Here is a 24,642-nt window from a genome sequence, read left to right on the forward strand (position 1 = left end):
AGAAAGGAGCTTTCCAGAATGCATATGAAAATTTTTCTCAAGGGATACTAATGTCCTTGCATTATATGCAATGACCTTCTGTTACAACTGTGGCCATAAGAAGTCTGTATGAGCTGCTTTGTTTCTGTGTCTGTGCTGTGCTTAAGACCCTCTGCAGGTCCTTCCCCTAATGAAGAGTAGTGAGCTGCTGATTGGACCGTGGAACAGGTGACTGCGTTCAAAAAGCCGCTCTGACAGCTCCCGGGAGAGAGAGAAACGAGCGGAAGGGGTGAGCCGCCTTTTTCTTTCGAACAGTTTTCTCCTGTTTTGTGGGCTAGGAAGTGAGGGATAGTATTGTCATTTGTTTGTTTTGTTTCTATCTTAGGGTTTAGTTAGTTTCCTCTGGTGTGACTTAGGTGGTTTTGTTTATTATTTTAGCCTGGGTTGCTTCCTGACATTAAATAAAATCACCTTTTTTTACTCATAACTGGTTTCGAATGTTTGGCTTGGGAACCAGGGCAGGTACTTGCCTCTCTCTCCTCCAACCTTATGTGCGTCTCTATACGCCTAGACTAGGGGCGTAACACCTTCATCTTGGCTGCTTGTTTCTGATAAAACAGCTTCCAGGCACTGCTGTGAGGTGGGGTACAAAGGGCTCTGAAAAATCATGGTAATCTAGAATGGGTGCCTGTGTTAGATAGTTTGTCAACTGGTTTAGGGCATCTTGATGACTCTCAGTCCATCCAAGTTCTTCTTAAGACCAGACCCATTCTGGCTGGTCAAACTAGTGAATGGCAATTTCTGTCCTTCTGTTCTGTCTCCTCAATGTGACAAAAGGTCCGTAAGTCTTTTCTCAGAGTCATTCTGGTGCTTCAAACACTGCAGACTGACTTGCTTCTTTCTCACTCATTCTAGCAGCACTTTAAACTGGATGTGTGAATGTGTGATGTGTGCATTCATTAACTATTTTCAACCGTGTTGCTGTATCATCAGCTGTATCATCAAGTCACATCAAGGTCATGATTTTACAGTGAAGTTCAAAATTATTATTTAATACGCTTCCACCTGCAGAAAATGTTCCACCCTAGGACTGACATATAGTGCTTTTCTACTTTCCCTGAGTAATTCAAAGCACTTTATACAACATGCCTAACTCAGCTATTCACCCCAGTGCTTTTTTCTATGTTTGAGGGCTTTCTATTTAATATTCCCACACATTCATACTCCAGTAGATGTATGAGGGAGCCACTTGTGGTTAGCATCTTGCCCAAAGATATTTGGCATGCAGACTGAAGCAGCCAGGTATCAAACCACCAACCTTCAGATAAGTACAGTCATGCCAGGTGTCATAGGGCAAATAGTGGGGTAAACCCCAGACAGATCATCAGTCTGTTATAGAGATCCAGACAACCAGACACACTCATACCTTCTGCCAATTCAGAATCACCCATTTACCAAAGCCCATGTATGTTTTTGAACTGTACGGGGAAGCTGGAATACCTGAAGAGAATCAATGCAAACACAACAAGAACATGACAACACCACCAAGATTCAAACCCAGAACCTTCTTTATGTGAGACAGCTATAATGACCATGTGCTGTTATTAGTTTAAACAAAAAATGTTCAATCATGTTAGTTATTGTTCTCTGTAATCACAGGTTAACCGTTACCTCACACTGGCAGTCTTTATGCTAACCGTGAACATGGTATCTTATTTTTTCCTTCATCAGAAATTAACTAACAATCGAGAACAGACCTCAGCAGCTGCTCATAACTGAGCACTCATAACAAATAGAGAACTTGTATTTGAGGGTGGCTGTGGTCCCTAACCTCTGCGAATACCAGAGGTCAACTGTAAGGACATAAATGAGGGTGAAATTAGCTTGTCATCTACATTGTTGATACAAGGTGCTAAATATGTGTTTTGATAAGATCAACAAAGATAAAGTTTGTGTGACTGCTTTACATTAAGTAAAAAAAAAACTTACATGAGTTTGAATATAAAAATATGCATTATCTGTTCATACAAATATACTGTATTTACCTCTCCAGGATCAAATTTGACACCTTGTCACCAGGACTATACTAAATATGTACACAGACACCTGAAGTACATATTCATGTTACTTGTGCAAATACATCATGTTGGAAATCAAAAAATATAACATAAAATTATAGGATGAGTACAGCAAGCAACAGCTGGATTAAGATATAGAGCTTTTTGGTCTATTATCTTTGTTTGTAAATCAAGGGTTTCTGCAAATTTCAGGCCAATAAGCTTAACTTAGGTTATACAAAGAATAGAAAAAAAAAAGGCTAAAACAGGTTTTTGATGTTGAGATCTTCACAGTCATGGCTAAAAAGCTAGAACAAGTGAATTTAATATTAAGGGCAGCTAATAAATTCTTACACTACATAGAAAATATTCAAATTGTTGAAATTCTAAAATTTTAACATTAGAAGACAGTTTTAAGGGATCATCTTAGAATGTTTATAAAGTATGCATAAACCCACCCATGGCTGACATCACCTACTGCGAAGCCTCAAGCTGAGCAATTTTGCCATTTTGGTCTGGGTGTTTTAAAACTGGGCATCATGAACACGTTGCAGATCTGACTGAGAAACTGAGCCCAATCAGAAGCAAGCAACTTGTGAATCTCATGATAAAGATTACCCTGCTTTACCCTTCTTTTGACTCTAATGTACATGATGATTTACAAAGTCATGTGTGTTCAGTATTTTAAACTTGAAACTACCAATTGAGGCCATCAACACATCAGAACGGTTTTAAGGTCATGAGCTCATACAGCAAGGAAGCCAGAGACCTCCATACAAGATCGCACCTTTGCAACAAAAGCAGTCTCCTCCTGTTGGCCATAAAAAAAAAATTCATGTCTAAGTGGCTTCCACAATGGCATCACCTTTCAGACCCAGAAGGCAAGTCTACCTTTTATATCTATATAAAAGGCATCTATATATTTTTATATTATGTAGTATGTTACAATTACGGGAAACCAAGATAACTAACTAAACATATTGGCTAAAAGATTTTTTGGTTGCAGTTGTATTTTAGGTCAAGTTATTATCAATGATGATGAACTGCTGATAGTCAAGATACATTCTCATAGTTGTCCTCTTCATCATCACTACTTTCTTCTTCTTCATCATTATGTACACCAAGCGAGGGTGGGGATACATTCTCATAATTGTCCTCTTCATCACTAGTTTCTTCTTCATCATCATTATCTACACCAGGTGGTGGTGGTGGTGATACATACAGCGAGGGTGGGGATACATTCTCATAGTTGTCTTCTTCATCACTAGTTACATCATCTTCATCTTCTCTGTGATCACTTACACTCACATAGGCCTTCATGCAATTGGGGCCTGCTTTCTTGTAATCATGATCATCATTACACACTGGCTCCTCATAGTCATTGCTTCCCTCTTCATCCACTCCTGCAGCTCCCCCTTTCATTTTTACATTAGTGTCCATTAGATCAACATTCACATAGTCCTGCGCATCGTCTTCATCACCCTCACTGTCTCCCCACTGGTAAGCATTCCCGACTTGGTCAACAACTGAAACACAAGTAAGGGAAAACAATGTCAATATGTAGTCAAACTATCTGATGAATAATTGCCTAAAATTTGTGAGCACACACTTTGACTGTGGATGAAAGCTAGAGGCTCCTTGGCTCGTCGTTGTCTTCTCCTGATGAGAACTACTAACAGCAGCAGCAGGAGCAGCAGCAGGATTCCAACAGCTACCGAGGACAACAGCAGCATCAAAGACACTAGAAGGACAGCATTCGATCAGTTTGATCAAAAACTTCCCCGGTACAATGAATTACGTCTTAGTTAAGTTGCTAATCTAGAGCAGTGTTTCCCAACCACTGTGCCGTGGCACAGAGTTGTGCCGTGACAGATCATCAGGTGTGCCGTGGGAAATTATTTAATTTCAATTAATTGGTCCAAAAAATACAATTTAATAATTACTGCAAATAATAAAATCCTTGTTGGGCATCTGTCCTTTCAACACAGTGACTGGTAGAGTAATTACTCTTTCATGTCAGTGGGTGGCAGTGAATGAATGAATGAATGAAGCCTTTATTTGTCACTTGCAGTTGCCTGCAGTGAAATTGGAGCCCTTCCGACCATACATACATTACACAAACATTCCAGAGGATGGTATGGTGGAGTCAAAAAGGAGGTACTGCCTCTGGACACAGTGGAGACTGTCAGAAAACAACTACAAGAAGACAGCTTCTTGGAAGACAGAAACAGCTTTACCCCAAACCAGATTTGCACACTATTAGACCTCTGCCTTACCACCACATATTGTAAATACAACAACGGTTTTTACAGACAAAAACATGGATGTGCCATGGGCTCCCCGGTGTCACCTATTGTAGCCAACCTTTATATGGTGGAAAGAAAGGCTCTTGGCTGTTTTAACGGGAGGGTATCTAGCTGCTGGTACAGATATGTGGACGACACCTGGGTCAAAATCGAGACCCAAGAAGTAGAATCCTTCACTGCGCACATCAACGCTGTGGCTAAAAACATAAATTTCACCAGGGAAGACACAAAGGATAACTGTTTGCCATTCCTGGACTGTGCTGTGCACATTAAAGAGAACGGCAACCTCAATGTTGAAGTTTACCAGAAGCCCACACACACACGGACCAGTACCTCCTCTTTGACTCCCATCACCCTCTGGAACACAGACTTGAAATAATTAGGACCCTACACCACCGGGCAAAAAATGTTCCCTCTAAGCCTGAAGGAAAAAAGAGGGAACACGCACATGTAAATGAGGCTCTTAAAACATGTGGTTATCCTAACTGGACTTTCATAAAGTCAGCAACGAGGCACAGAAAAGAAGATCAGACACCAACTCTTGAGGATCAGAAAGACAAATGCAAAAACATTGTCATCCCCTATGTTGCCAGTTTATCAGAAAAACACAGGAGTTTTCTCCAAGCATGACATCCCAGTGTACTTCAGACCCAGCCACACGCTCAGACAAAAACTGGTTCATCCCAAAGACAGAACTCCTAAACACAAACTTAGCAACATAGTATATGCTGTAAAGGGTAGTGACGAATGCCCAGACCTCTACACTGGAGAGACCAAATAGCCACTTAATAAACGCATGGCACAACATAGAAGAGCCACCTTGACGGGACAAGACTCAGCAGTCCATCTGCATCTAAAGGACAAAGGTCACTCTTTTAGGACACCAATGTTCACATTTTGGACACAGAAGACAGATAGTATGAAAGAGGAGTGAAAGAAGCCATCTATGTGTATTGTGAATGACCATCTTTGAAGTAAGTAAGTAAGTAAGTAAAATTTTATTTATATAGCACATTTCTAGATAAAAGATCACAAAGTGCTTTACAAGGTATAGGAACAGATTAAAAAGACAAAGTACAGTCAAAAGTTAACAAAATGCAATTTTAAAAAGGATGTGTTTTTAGCTGAACACAGGCGGTGGTTTACGACACCAACTTTCTGCCATCTGAGATCCCTTCCAAGACGCCTTAACGCCCACTCACATCCTGGGCCATCTGACCTCAGGAAATCACATGATAGGTTGGGGCCAGGTTTCAGAGCAGGTTCATCCAAAACCTTGACTGATTGTGACCTACACCCGTTTTCACACCTTGACTTGTGTGATTAGGTAGAGGATCAACAGGGGGTTCATGACCCCGTTGGGGGACACTCACTGAGGAATTAAATCTGGGAGTCTCCACCATTTGACCGTAGAACTGAAGAAGCTTCTCGAATGAGAGGTGAAACGTCTTCAAGCAACTTAAAGAAGTCCAGATACTTTTCTTTCCAATCTTAATGAGTCTACGGACATTAGCTGACATTCCCAACTATTGGCCAATGTGCGTCTTGTGGAAGGAGACTCCATCAGAGAAAACTTTCTATTTTGCAAGGCACTGCCAGAAAAAAAACGAGACAGGAAATTTTTTGGGTTACATCCGAATAGCTTGAACAAAGAGGGTGGGAAACCTGCACGAGTATCTGCACTGATGGAGCAGCAGCATGGTCGGACGCACCAAAGGTTTCGTTAGCAGAGTGAAAGCGATAAACCCAGATGTTGTTATTATTACGCACTGTTTTCTGCACCGCAAGGCGCTCGTTGCCAAGACTTTACCAGCAGACCAAGCTCCTGTATTGGATGATGTCGTGCGCATGGTAACCTTCATCAAGACAAGACCTCTGAAAAGCCACATACTTGCATCTCTGTGCGAGGAAATGGGAGTGGAGCATAAAGCTTTATTGCTCCACACGGAGGTCCGATGGTTGGCACGCAGCAAAGTACTGGCCTGTGTGTTTGAGCTGCAGGAAGAGCTAAACATGTTTTTGAGTGATGAGAGGTACAATGATGCAAAGCTGCTTACAAGTGATTAGGGGTGTGCAAGGCTGGCTTACATGGCAGATATACTTCCGCATTTTAATAAACTTAACACACAAATGCAAAGCCGAGATGAAAACCTGCTCACAAGCACAGATATAATAAATGTATTTTGTTCAAAGGTCCACCTCTGGCAACAACATCTTTAATTAACCGATTCGCACTACAACCTGGTTTGCCTCTTACCTGTAATTATTTTTATTTAATTTAATAACTGTACAGTACTCTCTGTTTATAGTAACCATTGTCCTTAATGTAAATATGTAAGAAAATTGTGTATGTTTCTGTTCCGTGTCCTGTGTACTGTTTGTTTGTATATGTGTCTTTTTGGCTGCTGTTACAACCAAATTTCCCCTTGTGGGACAATTAAAGGATTATTCTATTCTATCTAAAAAATGCCAACCTTGGCATGTTCCCACTCGCTCAGAAATGGCAAGGAGATACTGAAACTGCCACACTGTGTGAAATAGTAGGTAAACATTTGAAAACGCTCGAGAAGAAGTTGTTAATTTATTTCCCCTCTGTTTCCACTGAATGCCTTGACTGGGTAAGAGACCCTTATAGCTCAGCAGCAGTTTTTTAGAAAGGATAAGACTTTGCAGGAACAGGAGGAACTAACTGAATTGACACAAGACTGTGGTGTGAAGCTAAGCTTTGCTGATCTATCTTTGGATAGTTTTTGGTTGACTGCTGCAAAGGAGTTCCTCATTCTGGCAAACAGAGCCATTTTGACATTGCTCCCATTTTCCACAACATATCTATGTGAGCTAAGCTTTTCACTTAGGAAGAGTGGTTGAGAAGAGCTTCATATATGGGGAAAAAATGCTTAGATGGTTTTGTTACAAAACCCGTAAAAAAAAAAAAAAAACAGAAAAAGAAAAAGAAAGCTGAACATACGCAAATCTTATAAATGTATACGACTTTTGTTGAAAAAATTGAGGTAATCTACTAATCAGAAGGTTGATGGTTCGATCACTGGCTGCTTCAGTCTGGGTGAGGCAAGTTGTATAAAGGGCTTTGAGTGCTCAGAGCAGAAAAGCAGAAAAGTGGTATATAAGAAACAGTCAATTTATCATTATTATAAACTACCGGTCAAAAGTTTTAGAACACCCAAATGTTTCTAGTTATTTATTGCAATTCATGTCATTCAAGTCCAATGAATAGCTTGAAATGGTACAAAGGTAAATGGTGAACTGATAACTCAGACAAGAAGAGGTCTGACAGACCCAAAGCCACCACTGAATCAGAGAACAAGTTTCTGAGAGTTAACAGCTTATATGATAGGCGGCTCACAGGACAACAGCTTCAAGCACAGCTTAATAGTGGTATAGAAAGCAAGTCTCAGTTTAAGCGGTAAAGAGAATACTTTAAGCTGAAGGTTTGACAGGACGAGTTGCAGCAAGAAAGCCATTGCTAAGACGTCAGATTAAGACAAAGAGGCTTGCCTGGGACATGAAACACCGCCATTGGACTACTGAAGACTGGAAGAAGGTATTGTGGACTAATGAATCAAAATTTTAAATCTTCAGTTCATCATGTAGGATCTTTGTTTGCCATCAAGTAGGCGAAAGGATGGTTCCGCAGTGTGTGGCATCATCTGTCAAACATGGAGGAGGAAGAGTGATGGTCTGGGGCTGTTTTACTGGATCCAGGGATGGTGCCACAGCATTCTGCAGTGCCATGCAATACTCTCTGGTTTGTGCCTAGTTGGTCAGGGGTTCATCCTACAGCAAGATAATGACCCCAAACACAAGTCCAAACTATGCCAGAACTACCTCAGGAAAAAGAACAAGAGGATGGCTTGTTCAGACACAGACTTATACCCCATCGAGCTGGACAGAAGAGTGAAAGCAAAGCAACCTACAAGTGCAACATTTATGGGACCTTCTGCAACAGATTGGGAAGGACTTTCTGAAGAATATTTGATTTCTATTGTAGAAAAACTGTTATATCTGACAAAAGTCTACTTTGATGAGTCAAAACTTTAGAATACATTTTGGTACACTTCAGTTGCTTATGTGCACTATGTTTTCATTTCAGAGTGCAATGAGACATAAACTTCTTTTTTTTTTTTTTACCAGAAGTGTATATCTATTAAATGAACATAACTGCTGTTTGGCAGCAGTTTTTTTTTCTTCTTTTTTTGGCAACATCAAGGTTTAAGTTCCTGTTTCTGTTAAGTTCTATTTTTATTTCAGCCTTTGCCCCTATTTCTACTGCTTCTTCTCTTTCTAGTCTTAATTGCAAACATACAAAGGGAAAACACAGAGACATTAATACTGAGAAAAATTAGGTAGTTATGATATGGTTTTGTTAATAAAACATAAATTCAACACTGTACTTACATTTAATGATGACACTGATCGGTGCTGTTGCAGCAGATCTGAATGTCCGTGTGGACACTGTGACCTCGTACACACAGCTGTAGTTGCCCTGATGTTCATACTCAGCTACAGGGAAACTAAAGGAGGCTGAGTTGTTGACTGCTGGCTCTGTGAGGTTGGAGCCAGAGAAGCTCAGAATAAAATGTCCACTGGAAAATGTGGAGTTAATGGAACAGGTGAGGATGAAGCTGTAACCCCTGGTGATTTGTGCACCTTCAGGACCCCAGACAAGTCCTGCATTCGGAGACGTCAAGGAGATGCTGGGCCTCTGCAGTCTCACTGTGTGAAAGCAAACTGGGATTAAAACATATTATTCTCTCTACCTTTTAATTCTGGACTTGTTTAAACTCTAGAATCAAAAGCAGAAGGAAGGATTTTTGTGGGGCACTTAAGGGAAGCTGAATCAAACTCAACACATTCCATCACTTACTAACTTATTAGTATTTGGTGTTATTTTATTTTTCACACATTCAGCAGTTATTGAGCAACATTAGAAGTTTCTTGCTACATGATAAATGAAAGTCCATGCTTATCTGCCGAGAAAAATGGCAGATTAGCTTGGGTAAAAGACCGAAAGCTGAGGCACACAATGAAGAATGCTGTTGGTAAAGTTTCTGGGCTGCCTTTCCTCATAACAGCCATCCCTTAAGATTTTCTCAATTTAGAGCAATGCATTATCAGGGATTGTAACATCTAGTCTTTTTACTGAATCTTTTAGCCCTCAACGTAGCATTTAGCTCTTTAGCTGCTCAATCCTCCATGGTATGTAATAGTTTGTTTCAAGTAGTGTGTGTTTACTCCTCAGTACTGTTGGCTTTGAGATCATTTTCTCTGGATACTGAAAAATCCACAATGAAAGTGGGATTCTGTTCATAATGCTTTTTTTTGCTTTTGTTTGTGCTTTTTTTTGTAAATAGCTATTAAAACAAGTTTAAGCTATGACTGAAACAACTTATTATCTGTATTAAAAATGATAATTTCTCATTTTGTTTGAAAAAATGCTTCTTACATGTATTTGCTTTATTACCTGTCACAGAGAGCCTGCCAGAGTCACTTGGTGGGGAGTTAAATTCAAGACCTGAGCCCATTTTCTGATACTGACACTGGTACGATCCCTCGTTATCAAAGTTCACTTTAAGGATATTGAATGTTGCAGAGTTTGTACTAGAAGTTTGGGTCCTTATAAATGAATCTGATGTTTTCTTCAGAATGAACGATCCACCCAAAACCTGAGTGGAGATTGAACAAGTGATTGCAATGTTCCGACCCCAAGTGACCTCACCAACAGGATTTATGGTGACATGGGGTTTTGGGAAACTCACTGAAAAAACAAACAAAACAAATGAACAAACAAAAAAACAGCATAATACTGATTGATATGTTGCTGGCTTAATGACACTTTTAGCTTTTGATTCTTGGAGCTGTCGAGCTCAGGAAATTGTTTTGTTTTCTTACCATTAACAGAGAGTCTGACAGCATCACTGAGGGGGGATGAAAAGTTTTGCTCTGAAATGGTTTTCTTATACTGACACTGGTACGAGCCGTTATGATCTAAGTCCACTTTGTGGATACTGAAGGTAGCAGATGTGGAACTTGAGAATGCAGTCTGGCTGAAAGTGCCTGAGGTCTTCTTGAGGATGAAAGTTCCACCAGAGAACTCGGATAAGATCAAACAAGTAATGATGACATCTTCACCCCAGGCAACCTTATCTCTATTCAGAGAGATCCTGGGCTTTGGAAGGCTCACTGAAAAACACAGTTTAGCATAATGTTAGTTTAGATAAATATAAGTTCATGCATTTAAATAGCAAATCTTTGTAACTTTTTAATTTTACAACCCACTACCAACTCACTACCACCCCAGCTCTTCCCCATCCCCCCATCCTTCATCTAACTTAATTTCATGTCTGTTAGCAGTAATCATTCTGTACAGAACATGCCCCACTCTCCCTTCCTTTGTCATTGCTAACTATCTTTTCTAATAACTACCAGGGGTAGCTGTAGCTCAAGAGGTAGAGTAGGCCATCTCCTAACTGGAAGGTTGGTAGTTTGATTCTTGGCTGCTCGAGTCTCCAATCTGCATGCCTAAGTGCATTTTGGCAAGATAGTGTAGAATAAAAAGGGGATGCTTTTTCCTCTTCTAGTTTCATTATTTTAATATGGCACTATTAGTTCATTAGAATCATATAACCAGCTTTGCATTAAATATATACTGAAGTTTTTGATCTTACATTAGCCTTTGTATTACAGTGATTGTTATAACTCTAGTTTGATTTTCTACTTACAGGTGCCAGAATAATATGATCTTTCATTGCAGATGTGACCATGATCAACTTATACATATTGCAGTTTGTTGCTTATTATAGAGTTGTGCTCAAGTTAATTAAGGGTTAAAAGCTACAGTCAGCGTGAATGTCTGACTGATCTATGGAGGGGAAAGGCTTCGAGCATAGAGGGCCGCACGCGCTTACATACCACTGATATCATATTATCCTTTGTGGTCTTTTATTCAATTATGTTTTTTTGCTAAGTTTAAAGTGGTAGTTAATTAAACAACATGCTTACAGTACATATAATACATATAATCTAGGAATGTGTCCGGCCTGAGGCCTTAACTCATTTGGAGTCTCACTATATTTTACTCTACTTGGTAACAGATGACCAGAGTCAATAATTAGCCTCAGAGACCCTGAGGGCTTGAAGTTTGTTGCCTTGTTTGGAAGGTGTTGTTTGGAAAAGATAAGTTCTATGTCTGTTTATAGCCATTAAAGATGTACAAAATGTACGATTAACTGTGACTAATGTCTGGAACCTATTTTGATCTGTCATTACGCATGAAGGGGCATTCTAATACCCTGATTTTTACAAAACTATGGAGATGTGTTTTTTGTAATGAGATCTGAGGCTGTCTGCATACAGTTTCCATCTCCCACGGGTGTGACCATTAAAATCATCGTTTGACTTGACCCGGCCGGACCAGTGTTGTTATTGTGGTGTTTCTCCTGTCTCCATCCCCAATATTTTGAACCATAACAATAGCAAACACCAAGTTCCTCTCTAAACCATTTCTCATTGTATCGGACCGATGCCGATACGTAATATCGGATCGGTCCATCTCTAATTACTACTATAGATTTCTTAGAGATGTTAGTTTGCATGGACTGAAACAGTACTGTACGAGTAGCAGCAGGATTTCATGGTCACCAGGGAGACCAGCAAAATCAAAGAAAGTTTTTTTATTAAGAAAACAAAAGAGATTCCACACATGTAACTTACCTATAAGGCATTTACGGCATGCCATAAAAAAAAAACATCTTGCTCCCACCCACCCCCTTCATTTCTGTGTGAATGAGCTTGACTGATCATGCTTATCTGTCTGGGTTCCTTTTTTTCTTTTTTCTTTTTTTTTCTTTTTGTTTTCAGCCTATGAAGTGTTGATCACGGGAATGAGATGATAAATCCTGCGGATATATAAGTCTTACATAATTTAACTTACATTTAGGTAAGTACTGTAGGGTTGGAATAGCTGGTTTGAGTAACATTTGATTTCAGAACCTTGTTAGTTCCTGGATATGTCTGGCATCATGACTTTCTGTGTGTGCAGCCAGGCAACAAGAAACACATGAAAAACATGAAGTGTTTGATTTCACCCAGTGTCAGCTAAACACTGTACAGACTTAAGACACCACAGATTCCTAAGTGTTCAATGCAGGGTGTCAAACTCATTTTACTTCGCGGGACACGTACAGACCACTTTGCTATTAACTCATTCACTGCCAGGGTTTTTGAGCATTTTTACTCATTTTTGAAGAGCCACAGAAAACTGTGTGTTATGATCATATAAACGCTGAACCTACCAAAATGAAGAACAGACTCTCTTCTTCCATCCAAAAAAAAAAGCTTGTTTCTACCATTTTCCATTCTTTAGTAATCAGCTGTAGAAGAGAGGTGGGTTCCACCAAAAATGCCTGTTTTGACCACAAAAAGGGAGAAAACGAGCTTTTTGTGAAAAATACATTTCAAGCAGTCTGATGTTCACTGACAAGCTGCCCGAGGTTGTATTCTAGCCCCTCCCATTGTAAAACGTAATTGACGTCTATAGACGTCAATGGCAGTGAATGAGTTAAGTGGGCCGGACCAAACTCTGCTTTCTGTCACTGTGTAAAGAAGTTACATATTAAACAGTTTTAAAAAATTGTGACAAAAAAAGAAAATCTGTCAGCATGACTCTTTGAAGAGTCTTTAGAAGAACTTTTCCTATTTTCACAAAGCAAAATCTGTTTACCTGCTCGTTAATCATTTGCTGTTTGCTGGTTGTTGAAATGGTTTTGAAAACTTTTAGCTGAGATTCTGATGTTTCTGTGGATGCTACACGTTTATATATTTAACAGATCTGGCTGTACATCCTGTTAAGCCAGATGTTCTCCCTTTCACATTTGATACTGGGGGCATTGGGGTTCAATGGATTAATTGTTTATTGCTTAATTACTTTGTGGCCATAAGGAAGATTTTTATCAGTAGGAAAAGCTGTAAAACCTATGAAAATATAGTTAAAAGTCCAAAATTTATGCTTGTTTGTGGTGAGCAGCAGATGAAACAAGTTAAGAACTATAAATGACGTCAAGTTTTCTAGTCTCTTTGCATGTGGCCAAATGGTGTGCTCATTTAATAAAGTTGCTTGCATGAATTCTTAGCAGGGCTGAAGATTCGCCTCCCACGGGCCATTAATACCTGACAAATGAAATTATTGTTTCACTTGTTTGACACCCGAGGTCTAATAACTTAATGGCAAGAAAACGCATTTATCATCATTTTTGTATTAAAAAAGTCTTTGTGCTATAAAAATATCATAATCCAAAACAAATTGAATAACATGATGTTGTCATGCTGACATCAGCACTAATAATCAGTATATATTGCTGATGTCCTTGATCTTCTAATAGAAACAGGCTAATGTCATCATATTGTAATACAAACAGGATGTTATTAGCATGTTCTCATAGGAACATCTTAAAACACCATCCATCCATCCATCCTCATCCGCTTTGTCCAGGGCCAGGTCGCGGGGGCAGCAGCCTAAGCAAAGAGGCCCAGACCTACCTCTCCCCAGCCACCTCCTCCAGCTTATCCGGGGGAACACCAAGGCGTTCCCAGGCCAGACGAGAGATATAATCTCTCCAGCGTGTCCTGGGTCTGCCCCGGGGCCTTCTCCCTCCTCTTAAAACACTAAAACAGGTTTTCGTATAGTTCTTGCCCTTCGGAGGAGTTGTGGTCTCCACGTGCTCTTGTTTCTCAGTGATTTCTTTCCTTATGGTGCATCTTCTCTTAGGTTTTCCACCTCCAAAAATCACTTTAACCTCTTTGTTCAAGTTAGAGCTAATTCAAGCGAATTAGTTCTGTTGATAAGCACCGCTGTTAATGTGTTTTTTAAATACAAATAACTGAACAGGCATGCGGTCCATAGCAGGAAACCAAGAGGGAAGTTGCTGCATGAAGATTACTGAGAAAAAACAGCACCATACTGCAACTATAAATATCAAGTATTGATAAGATCATGTGGTACCATATTTGGGCATGGATGCTGTAAGTATTTGGGAGTGCTACTAGACTCTAAATTATCCTTTAAAAAACACATTAAAAAAGTAGTGAAAACTGTAAATCTTAATATACAGAACTTTAGACATATCCGCACATCATTAACAGACACAGCAGCGATTACATTCTTGCATTCTATGATACTGGCTCATATTGAATATTGTATTACAAGTTGGTCCAAGTAGCTTTGCTGCTATTGGGCCAATTGAAGTATGCTACAAAAGAGCATTGAAAATATTAGATAAAAAACCGTTTTCATATCACCATTGTCAAATTTTAGAAAAATACAAGTTTTTATATTTTACTAATTTCAAATTATTTAAATCTGCCTGTCTAATATACAAAGTTATACATGGTCTGGCGCCTCCACCAATGAGTGATTTTATTAAACAAAAGTCTAGCAGTGTTGCTGGGTCTCGACTGACTCGAGCCACTGTTAGGGGTGATTGTGAACTGGCACTCAGGCGGACCACCTTTTCACAGAATGCTCTGTCATATCAGGGAGTGAGCTTCTGGAATAGTCTTCCACTGTCAGTGAGGGAAAGTACAAGTCTACCCATCTTTAAGAGTCACTTAAAAGGGCGGCTGAGGGACACACAAACATGTAATCATGTTTAATAATCATGTTTTATATTGGACGGGAAAAAGAGTTAGTGTATTACAAAAAGGGAAACAACTGTTAGTGCAATGGGTGAACGCAATATCACGATGGTCAGGGCATGTACAATACTGGGGTTTGTGCAATATAATTGATGTGTTTCCGTTATTGTTATCTATACTGTCCTCTTTGTCCACTCTTCTTGTCATTGTTTGTTCTAGTATAATGTGATCACTGTTTTTGTCCTTGTCACATGACCTGTAAATAGTGTCTCTGTATGTTTTTACTAACTTGTGTTTAACACCAACCTGCCAGAGGGTCTGCAGATGGAAATTAGCCCAAGGCTATAATCTGGCATATTTACATTTGTTAAAATGTTCATTAATATGTATTGCCCCTCTTTCTAAAAAATAAATAAATAAAATAAAATAAAATAATATCAAAGAAAGGAAACTGACATTGATAAAGATATCTTCAGCCATTTTGACACAAGCACCGATTTTTTTTTTACTTGTCTTATCACACACTCATGAAAACACAAATATCTGACACAGAGATCAGAACTTAGAAAGGGGCTGGCATGAAGTTGAAGTTATTGCTGCCAAAAGAGGAACAGCTGGTTATTTTAAACAATGATTGATGATCTACTTTCTTCCACCACTCAGAACGCTTAATGAGTGTGCTTCATAAATAAAGAGTTCAAAATCTATTATTTATTAATTTAGCACATTTTTATCTATGTTTTGATAAGAGTATAACAAACACTTCTCACCTGAACAGACGACACCAGCATCCTCACCATGTCCACAGTCATGTGTCCCAAATCCATTGTGTCCACACTCAGTTAGAGAACTCTCACTTCCTGAACAGGCCACATCATCAAGCCAGATTTGTCCACTTCCTTGACCGAAGTGAGCAGATGAAATGGCCTCCAATGCTGCCCCACAGCCCAGCTGTCTACAGACCACCTTAGCATTATTTAAGTCCCAGCGATCATCACAGACTGTTCCCCAGGAGCCACTGTGATAGATTTCAACTCTTCCAGAGCACCGAGTGGATCCAGACCCAGCTAGTCTGATCTGTCCTATCAGGCACATAATATAAACTATATTTAATACTTTCCTAAATTTGAAAAGAATTAAAAAATTTCACACACAAGAACAGACTGACCTGCAGCAGATGAAGTGAAGGCCAAGAGGCAAGAAACTTGGAAGGAACAAAATGACATTGCTTATTGTGTAAACTAAGCACATACATCTGTAGTCATTTATCTAAAGTGATCAATATTTGCACTGAAAGGTAAACCTCAAAGACCCAAACTGTCTCTCTACAAAAGCATTACAAAAGTATGTCTTACCGAAGGTCAAAAACTGAAGCACTCTCTGCTGTCTGCACCCCATGACTGAAAAAAAGAGGCTGATCGTGTCATTTATGGGAACCAGAAGACAGTAAAGTCAACAAAAAACTACAGTGTACAAAAAACACTTCACATTTGGTTTATCCTCCCAAAACACTTCCTCTTTCGTTTTGAATTTTTTTAAAAAATTCATCCACGGGGCTTTGACACGAGCAGCTCTAAAGACTGGAGCTCACCACATCATTAAAAAATCAGTTTTTTAAAATAAAAATAAAACTGCTCGAGTAGTCTAGTGACTCTCGGATACATATTGATTCATTATAAGCAAATTTGCACCAACCCTACCATCATCCACAGAAACACACACACTGTCTCCATCTGGTGATTAAAAAGTAATATTGACACAGATGATACATTCTTGAGGTTAAGCGCTCATAATTTTAAGCACTCCTACATTAGCCTAAAAAGTATTAGCAAGGACTCACAGTTTAACATTTGGGAAGATGATCTGAATGAGAACCGAAGTCAATCCTTTTATAGTGGCAGTGGAAAGAAATGCAACCAGAGAATTGTCTCTGTTTCGACAGTTTTAAATCTTAACTCATTTCATGAATGTTTCTGAGGACTAAATTGGAAGCCACACTTTAAACTATAAAATCTTTAAAATATGGGCCTAAAATCGATGATCTGAAGCATTAAAGTGTCACAAATATACACAAAAAAAGCAAAAGAAGAGAAATCATGAAGGAGGAAAATTGCTTTTCGCAGCAGTGTGTGTGATACACCAACAAAAACACAGGGTCACACAGAATAAACTCATCCAAGATTTTTAGGAGATATACCCATGCCATCAATTTGAACAATCTACTGTGCTCGAGGTGATGACAATATGTACGCCTGTCTGACATATAACGTTCTACATGGACTTGCCCCCACATCCTTTAAATTAATTTATTAATCACATGATGTTCCTGTTAAATGTATAAAAGGAAGAAAAAAATCCTGTAGTCAAGAAAGGAGTGAAATAATTAATAATGACAATAATGAACCGGTTTGGAAAATGTAAGGAGTAGAAAGTCGAGATCTTTGTGTGAAATTGGAGGAATAAAAAGTAGCAAAGTGTCAGAAAAGTGCTTAAGTAGAGACAGGAAACTTTTGCTTTTGATAGAGACCACAGTGTGGAGGACGTTCTGCGAACCTTCGTTTCGGGTTATCACCGTCCTCTGTCTTCGGTGGTGGCCCCTCCTTTTCCTCCCACCGTCCTCTGCAGCTGTTCCAGCTGTTGCTGCTCCCGTGAAGTTTCATTGTGTTAACCGGTGTTAAAGGCGTGCAAAGCTCACTATTACTCATTCATACATAAACAACATGCAGTGTAACTGAATCTGTTAAAAGTCCTTTACAGCAGTAGATCACCTAGTTTCTCACCTTGCTTATCTGCGTTTATTTTTTTGCGGTAGAGACTGCCACGTCTGCCTGGGAAAAGCAGCCTGCTAATCGTCACCACTTCAGCTCCTCCCCCAGACCCTGCTGCTGACAGCGCAGTGGGAATCACACTCCTAACTACACATAGAGCGATTGCCATTTTTCCCGAATCACTGTCCATACCACCACCTCTAACTGTAAATAATATCTCACATAATAACCTCTATCAGCAGTCATAATTAAGGAAAATGCTTTAAAAGATCAAATGCAATAAATTTAATTAAATATTGGTTAAAACATCCCTGTTTAGTGAATGTGTACACATGCCCTATCAGTGTAAACATTTCAGGCCTTTAGACAGCTATCAACTACAGTGTAGCAATATCAAAATCTGAATGAACTTATCTACAGTGCAGAAGAAACTTCAGTGGACATTCTTTATGACATAAGTGTAAAGAAAACCTTTTTTTCTCTAACAAACTTCACTGTTGAGTTCATCAGTCTGTGTTTTAGATCCTCTGTGAGCGACCTGAGTTTGGAGAAACAGTGGCACAAAGATGGTGCTCAGAACAAAAATGACACTTACCCACAGTCACCCTGTGATGAACTAACAAACAAGCTTTGTAAAGTGTGAAAACTGAGAAACAAGTGCTGCAGTTTTTTCATAAAATGCACTGCTAATCTTACTATGTTTGGTGTGGTGATGCCAGGGTCTGTCATGTGCTGTGTGATAGTGATAAACAAAAGGCGAACTTTGTATTTAGGCTGAAAGACAAAATAACAAGGCATAACGTAAAGTACCAAAGGAAAATAAACACATAACTACAGAACACACACAAACGCAGCATGCCAGGGTGATAAGGGAAGTGCAGACAGGGGAAGCAAAACTAAACATAATGCACACAAGATAATATACTATCAAAATATCAAATGGAAGTAATTAATACAAAAACCAGGATGTCTTAGTCCTGCAAGCTTGACACAGACAAAGCGTAAACAGACATAAAAGACTGACTCAACATGGGAGACACTAAAAGCCAAAATACAGAGATAAGACTGAGAGAACAGGAAGGAAATGTTAACGGGAACTAAAAAAACCAAAAGGGAGAACAACACATTAATTATTTTATTAATCAACACATTACACACATATGATACAGTTCAGTACACCCCCCCCCCCCCCCACACACACACACACACACAAAACACTGTAGTAGCAATAATATAACTGTGTGTAATATAATATAAACGTATCATTACCTACTCTTTAATACTTTTGCAATTTGTTGTAGTTGTACTCTCTCAGTGTGTGTGTGTGTGTGTGTGTGTAATGATACAAGGGGTAGAGATATTGAGATGGACTGATAGTAGCCACTACTTGTTATTATTTCCTGAAATATCCTTTATCAGGTCTGGAGAGCTGAATCAAGGCTAGTTTTATGCATGATATGGACACTTTACCACATTGTGGTCTCACTGTTTAAGTTAAATAGATTGGTAGTTGTGGATATATTTGGTAAATATGGGGTTCAATATCTTGCTAAAGGAGACTCTGTGGTGCAAACTGGAGAAACCAGGATTTAAACCACTGAACTTCCAATTAGAAGTCCTGAGTCACAGTCATCATGGTTAAAGCAGGGGAACTTGGTATAGCTAAGGACCAGTGGGAGATGAATTTTTGAATGCCGTTGGTTTTCCTCAATGTCAGTAATATTAAAGTTTTGTGTACTATCTGTGAGTGCTATACTATCAGAATGTAACTCCCAGAATGCTTGTTATTTGATATGCATGAAGCTTCAAAAGCATATTACGGATCTAATCACACCAGCTGATTTTAAGTCTGGCTGAAGTGATGAAATCGTCGGACGTCTTTCTTTGTTCCCCCAGCCTGTTCCTCCTCATCAGTCGCTCCTTCTGCTCTAAAAACAAGCATCTCTGTGTTCTCCTTTTGCTTTGAATTCTGCCTTGTGGTGACCTGGAGAGACACAAATGCCTGTTTCCACTGTGCTCCTATTCTTTTCTTCCAGGTAAATATGCATTCATTGACTCTGATGAACAGTACCTTGTTGTAGAAATGAAGGCCAATGTTTGCCAGCACTGAATTTGCTGGATCTGTTTGAAGGACATTTATAAAATCAGTAAAACAACAAAAAAGATGTTTAAATAGACTTAGAATATACATGCTCATTTTACAAGTCATATATATTAACTTAAACAGAGTTAGAGACAATAGGCTGCCAGCTGGAACACTGATAGGAGGAGGTTAGGCTGTTACCTGGTGTACATAAAAGAACACCAAGTTGATTCAGTAGTGGTTGACAGCATTCAGACTCCACTCTTAACCACAGAAAAGACTCAGAGTGATTCAAAGGGCGAACTGTAGGATCCCCTGGTCAGACACAAAAATGAAAACCTAAAAACGCAAATCCGATAAGTACCCCATACCACACATTCATGGTTCAGTGTAGCTAAAACTTACTATCAGGAGAGCATCAGTGAAGATTAAAAAAAAATTCACAACCTTTAAAACACCATGGATGTGGTATGAATCAAACAGGATTGTGTTTGGCCTCACAAATGCACCCTGAGCTTTTCAGTATAGTATGGAAGCAGGCCTCAGACACAAAATATGCAATCCATACTTAGACGATGTGTTGAGGATATGTTCTCAAACATCTAAACTAAGACCAGACAAATGGGACCTGTTCAGAAATGAGGTGCTCTATCTCGGAAAGGTGATCCCTGCTGATGGCTACATGATGGATGATATAAATGGATGACCACAAATACTGCTAATGATTTCAGCATCAACATGTGGCAATGTAAATACGGTCTGTAGTGTCCCTCTGGTTCACAGATAAATCGGTTCTGCCTCCAGAGAGGTGAATTTCCTTGACAGCATTGCTGTTGCTTCATACACACAGCTGTAGTTGCCCTGGTGTCCATACTCAGCTGCAGGGAAACTAAAGGAAGGCGAGTTGTTGACAGCTGTCTTGATGTGTGTGATGTTGGAGCCCGAGAAGATGAGAATGAAACTGCCTGGAGTGGAGCTGAAGTTCATAAGGCAGGTGAAGACAAAGCTGTAACCCCTGGTGATCTCTGAACCTTCAGGACCCCAGACCAGACCTCCGCTTGGAGATGTCAGAGAGATGCTGGGTTTCTGCAGGGATTCCAGATATTAAAATGGAAAATAAGATGAAATAAGGTAAAAAGAACATTTTTCTGCCTGATATTAAGCTAATGTAGTCAGTGTTTTGCTAGCCTGACCAATACTTTTGATCTGCTACATCACTAACATCAAGTCAATTAACTTTAATTTATCTTTGTAGAAGTTGGTTTGTCACATGATTGCACATTATGTTTGATAATATAAAAAGATTTAAACCAAAACAATCATGTGTTTCTAAAAACGGACATATACAAACTCTGTTTTAATACATGAACCTTATTTGTTCAATGACAAATGTGTTTGGCTTTTATTCACTCTTTGGCCAGATTTAGGCATCAAAGCTACTGGGACCTTATCATGGACCTACTATCAAAAGATAAATAGACCCTCTCACAACCCTGAATTGTAACTTTAAAATTGAGGGCCCTAATCAAGTAAATAATAATCAGCTTCTACTGTGATTTTAATACATAAAAGTACTGACTTAGAGCTTGACAACAGAAGAAATAAATAAAATAAAGTAAATTACCACCCAAACGCTGAAAAGAATTAAATCCAAGTCTGAGACTTAATAATTTGTTAATCTCTGTCTTGTGTTGAAAAGAGAAGAACACATCATACCTCAGTACTGCATGGATTTAGTTTTTGGTTTTTTTTGCTTTCATTTCTGGTTTTCCAAAAAAGCTTGCTTTAAGTGGAAATGAAAGTTTTCTAAAGTCTTCTGAAGACTCAATTTTATTTTTTTATCTATCTATCTCCTTTTTTCTGTTGCTAGTAGTTCGAGTAGTATTTTCCCCTCAGTGGAAACGTTTTCCTGTAAACATGGATCTCGGGGACGAGACCTGCCCATTAAAGTCGCTGTGCTCCCTCAGCTGAGCTCTACTGATATACTTCAAGTTACATTAAATCATGTTTGTTAATGAAAAACAAGACCACCCATGTCACCAATAAATTATTAGAGTGCAAGCTCAATTTAATTATTTGGTTAACAGTAGTTTCTGCAGCAGTCGTGGTAACCAGCAGGTTAGATTTTAAAGTACCGCTCATGTGTCCTTGAAAGTAATTTATGATGGACTATGTTTATGACTATTGATTATTCTTAAATTTGCTGTGTAGCTAATAAAGGTGGCCCATTGTGTGAGTTTAGTAATAGTAGAGGACAGACTGTTGTAGTACTCTTCAAAATTCAAATGTGTGTTAGTTTAAATCCTCTGGAAATAATGTGTGTGATGTGTCAGCATGTTTTTTTTTTTTTTAAAGGAATAACAAAATGATTGAGCCAAATCTGCCCTTGTCAAAGTTGCTTACTCATCCAGTTCAAATGCTCTGGTGCCAACCCTGACATAGTTTGTCCTTATTGTAAGATCTGCTGTACATATAATTTTAAATTAGTAAATAATACCACTGATATCAATTACTTTATACTTCTCTTTAACCTATTAATAAGTCATTCTTAAAAAAATGGATCTTCAAATTTTGTTTGGGAAATTATTAATCAGAGTATTTTGAGTGCTTCCTGTTTGGCTGAGTGCTAGAATACTTAAAGTACCTGTTAACATGGACATTTATCATTTTACAACAGCTGGAATGCTAAATTTAAAAACTTACAAATAAAAAAAAAACATTGTATTAAAAGGTAAGTGTAGAAAAGTTTCAATAATGTCTAAATATATAGTCTGACAGGGTTCCTTGCATCATTAGTTATAGTATCCAAGTATATATAGACCTCACGGTGTCGCTCACCTGAACAAATGACACCAGCATCCTCACCATGACTACAGTTATGCTTCCCAAATCCTCTGTGCTGGCACTCAATTAGGAAACTTTCATTTCCTGAACAGTCCACTTCATCAAGCCAGATTTCGCCAGTTCCTTCACCAAAGTAAGCTGAGTGAGGAGCACTCAGTGCCATCCCACAGTTTAACTCTCTGCAAAAGATCTCAGCATCAATTAAGTCCCAGTCGTCATCACAGACTGCTCCCCAGCTGCTGTTGTGATAGATTTCAACTCTTCCAGAGCACACAGTTGACCCAGCTCCAGCCAATCTGATAGGCACACCTGAAAATATAAGTTTGGGATAAAAGATACAGTGTTTTTAATGTTAACATTAAGTCACAATAATTATCAGTGTTCTTTGGTAGCTGATTTTATACATTTCAAGTTTTCAGGGGAACAAGGGGAATCAAGCTAATCCAAGTGCAAAACAAACTATATTATGATTTTTCTTTTAAGATTTTTCTGAAAAGAAAATTCTAATTAATTAGAATAATCCCACTTGCATGTCTTCTGTGGAGGACAAAGTCTGGGGACAAAGGGGATGACCCACCAATCTCCAGGGGTGAGGTCACTGAGGCAGTTAAACAACTCCTTGGCACCAGAGCCTCTGGGGTTCCTGAGTTCCTGAAGGCTCTGGATGTTGTAAGGCTGTCCTGGTTGACAAGCCCCTACAATGTTGAGTGGAGATCAGGGGCGATACCTCTGGATTGGCAGACCGGGGTGGTGGTTCCCATTTTTTAAAAAGGGGGACTGGAGGGTGGAAAGGAGAGTTCGTCCGTTAGAAGGAAAAATGCGTTTTTTTTGTCCTGGTCGCGGAACACTGGATCAGCTCTTTATCCTCTCGAGGATAGTTGAGGGCACATGTGTCACGATGAGTTGTGTGGCTGTCAGTGGCTGGACCCACGTGCAGGACTCGGAGACAAAACATTAACTTAAACGACGGCTTTATTTGCTGGAGAGTCACCTTTGGACGATACATAAACAACAACTTAAACTAACTAGACAGGAGATGCTGAAGGAAGACGACCATGGATACACACACAACAAACGTGGAGGACGCAACAACTGGCAGGGAAAAACACAGGGCTTAAATACATACTGAGGTGATTAGGGAATGTGAAACAGGAGGAGAGCACAGCTGGGACTCATCAGACATGACAAGACAAGGGGAGGCAAAACTCAACACATTGACATAGTACACAGACTTTCAAAGTAAAACAGGAAACTGAACAGACGTGGACTAAACTAGGGGATACAGTGACAGAAATCAAACCCAAGAGAATCAAAACACATCATGAAAACAAAGATAACTAATACAAACAGAAAAACACTGAGTCCACAGACTCAGGACCGTGACAACATGGGAGTTTGCCCAACCAGTCTACATGTGTTTTGTGGACTTGGAGAAGGCATTCGACCGTGTCCTTCAGGGTGTCCCGTGGGAGGTGCTCCGGGAATATGGGGTGTCTGGCCTATTGCTAAGGGCCATTCGATCCTTATACAAACGTTGCAAGATCTTGGTCCGCATACCTGGCAATAAGTTGGACTCTTTCCCGGTGGGTGATGGGCTCCGCCAGAGCTGCACTTTGTCACCAATTCTGTTCGTAATTTTTATGGACAGAATTTCTAGGCGTAGGCTTTCACTTGGGTGGTCTCAGAAACTCATCTCTGCTTTTCATGGATGGATGATGTGGCTCTTTTGGCTTCATCGGGTGATGGCCTCCAGCTCGCACTGGAATGGTTCGCAGCTGAGTGTGAAGCTGTGGGAGTGAGCACCTCCAAATATGAGACCATGGCCCTCAGCCAGAAAAGGTGGATCAGGAACTCTGGATCAGGAACGAGTTCCTGCCCCAAGTGGAGGAGTTTAATTATCTTGGGGCCTTGTTCACAAATGATGGGAGAAGGGAACGAGAGATTGACAGACGGAT

At 39.5% G+C, this 24,642-nt stretch overlaps 2 protein-coding genes across 3 annotated transcripts; both read right to left on the reverse strand.

Moving 5' to 3' along the window:
• Window positions 1-1,529: 1,529 nt before the first annotated feature.
• Window positions 1,530-17,841, reverse strand: LOC113021349 (uncharacterized). Its single transcript, XM_026165973.1, has 9 exons — window positions 17,546-17,841; window positions 16,348-16,392; window positions 16,161-16,196; window positions 15,763-16,074; window positions 10,253-10,543; window positions 9,825-10,118; window positions 8,759-9,076; window positions 3,646-3,777; window positions 1,530-3,562 (listed from the first exon to the last, which is right to left on the reverse strand). Exons 2-9 carry the CDS (start codon window positions 16,388-16,390, stop codon window positions 3,090-3,092), a joined length of 1,899 nt encoding a protein of 632 aa, XP_026021758.1. The 5' UTR covers window positions 16,391-16,392; window positions 17,546-17,841; the 3' UTR covers window positions 1,530-3,089.
• A 1,166-nt stretch (window positions 17,842-19,007) lies between these two features.
• Window positions 19,008-23,509, reverse strand: LOC113021389 (uncharacterized). 2 transcript variants are annotated; one of them, XM_026166037.1, is made up of 6 exons: window positions 23,265-23,509; window positions 22,682-22,996; window positions 20,692-20,929; window positions 20,045-20,158; window positions 19,832-19,881; window positions 19,008-19,744 (listed from the first exon to the last, which is right to left on the reverse strand). In XM_026166037.1, exons 2-6 carry the CDS (start codon window positions 22,709-22,711, stop codon window positions 19,604-19,606), a joined length of 573 nt encoding a protein of 190 aa, XP_026021822.1. In that variant the 5' UTR covers window positions 22,712-22,996; window positions 23,265-23,509; the 3' UTR covers window positions 19,008-19,603. The 2 variants fall into 2 exon arrangements, with proteins under 2 accessions (XP_026021822.1, XP_026021821.1); XM_026166036.1 differs by having other exon boundaries at window positions 19,008-19,881.
• Between the last annotated feature and the right edge of the window lie 1,133 nt (window positions 23,510-24,642).

The sequence above is a fragment of the Astatotilapia calliptera genome, chromosome 4 (assembly GCF_900246225.1).
Source record: "Astatotilapia calliptera chromosome 4, fAstCal1.2, whole genome shotgun sequence".
NCBI lineage: Eukaryota > Metazoa > Chordata > Actinopteri > Cichliformes > Cichlidae > Astatotilapia > Astatotilapia calliptera.

Bases quoted from the DNA above. Each gene is read 5' to 3' on its own strand.
- LOC113021349 (XM_026165973.1), bottom strand. From the start codon at position 16,390: ATGGGGTGCAGACAGCAGAGAGTGCTTCAGTTTTTGACCTTCG. The intron at 10,544-15,762 runs GTGAGAAGTGTT...TGTGTTTTTCAG, and splicing joins TGCTGGTGTCGTCTGTTCAG to TGAGCCTTCCAAAGCCCAGG. The intron at 3,778-8,758 runs GTAAGTACAGTG...CTGTCCTTCTAG, and splicing joins GATCAGTGTCATCATTAAAT to TGTCTTTGATGCTGCTGTTG.
- LOC113021389 (XM_026166036.1), bottom strand. From the start codon at position 22,711: ATGGTGAGGATGCTGGTGTCATTTGTTCAG. The intron at 20,930-22,681 runs GTGAGCGACACC...GAATCCCTGCAG, and splicing joins TGCTGGTGTCATTTGTTCAG to AAACCCAGCATCTCTCTGAC. The intron at 20,159-20,691 runs GTGTGTATGAAG...GTGTCTGACCAG, and splicing joins ACACCAGGGCAACTACAGCT to GGGATCCTACAGTTCGCCCT.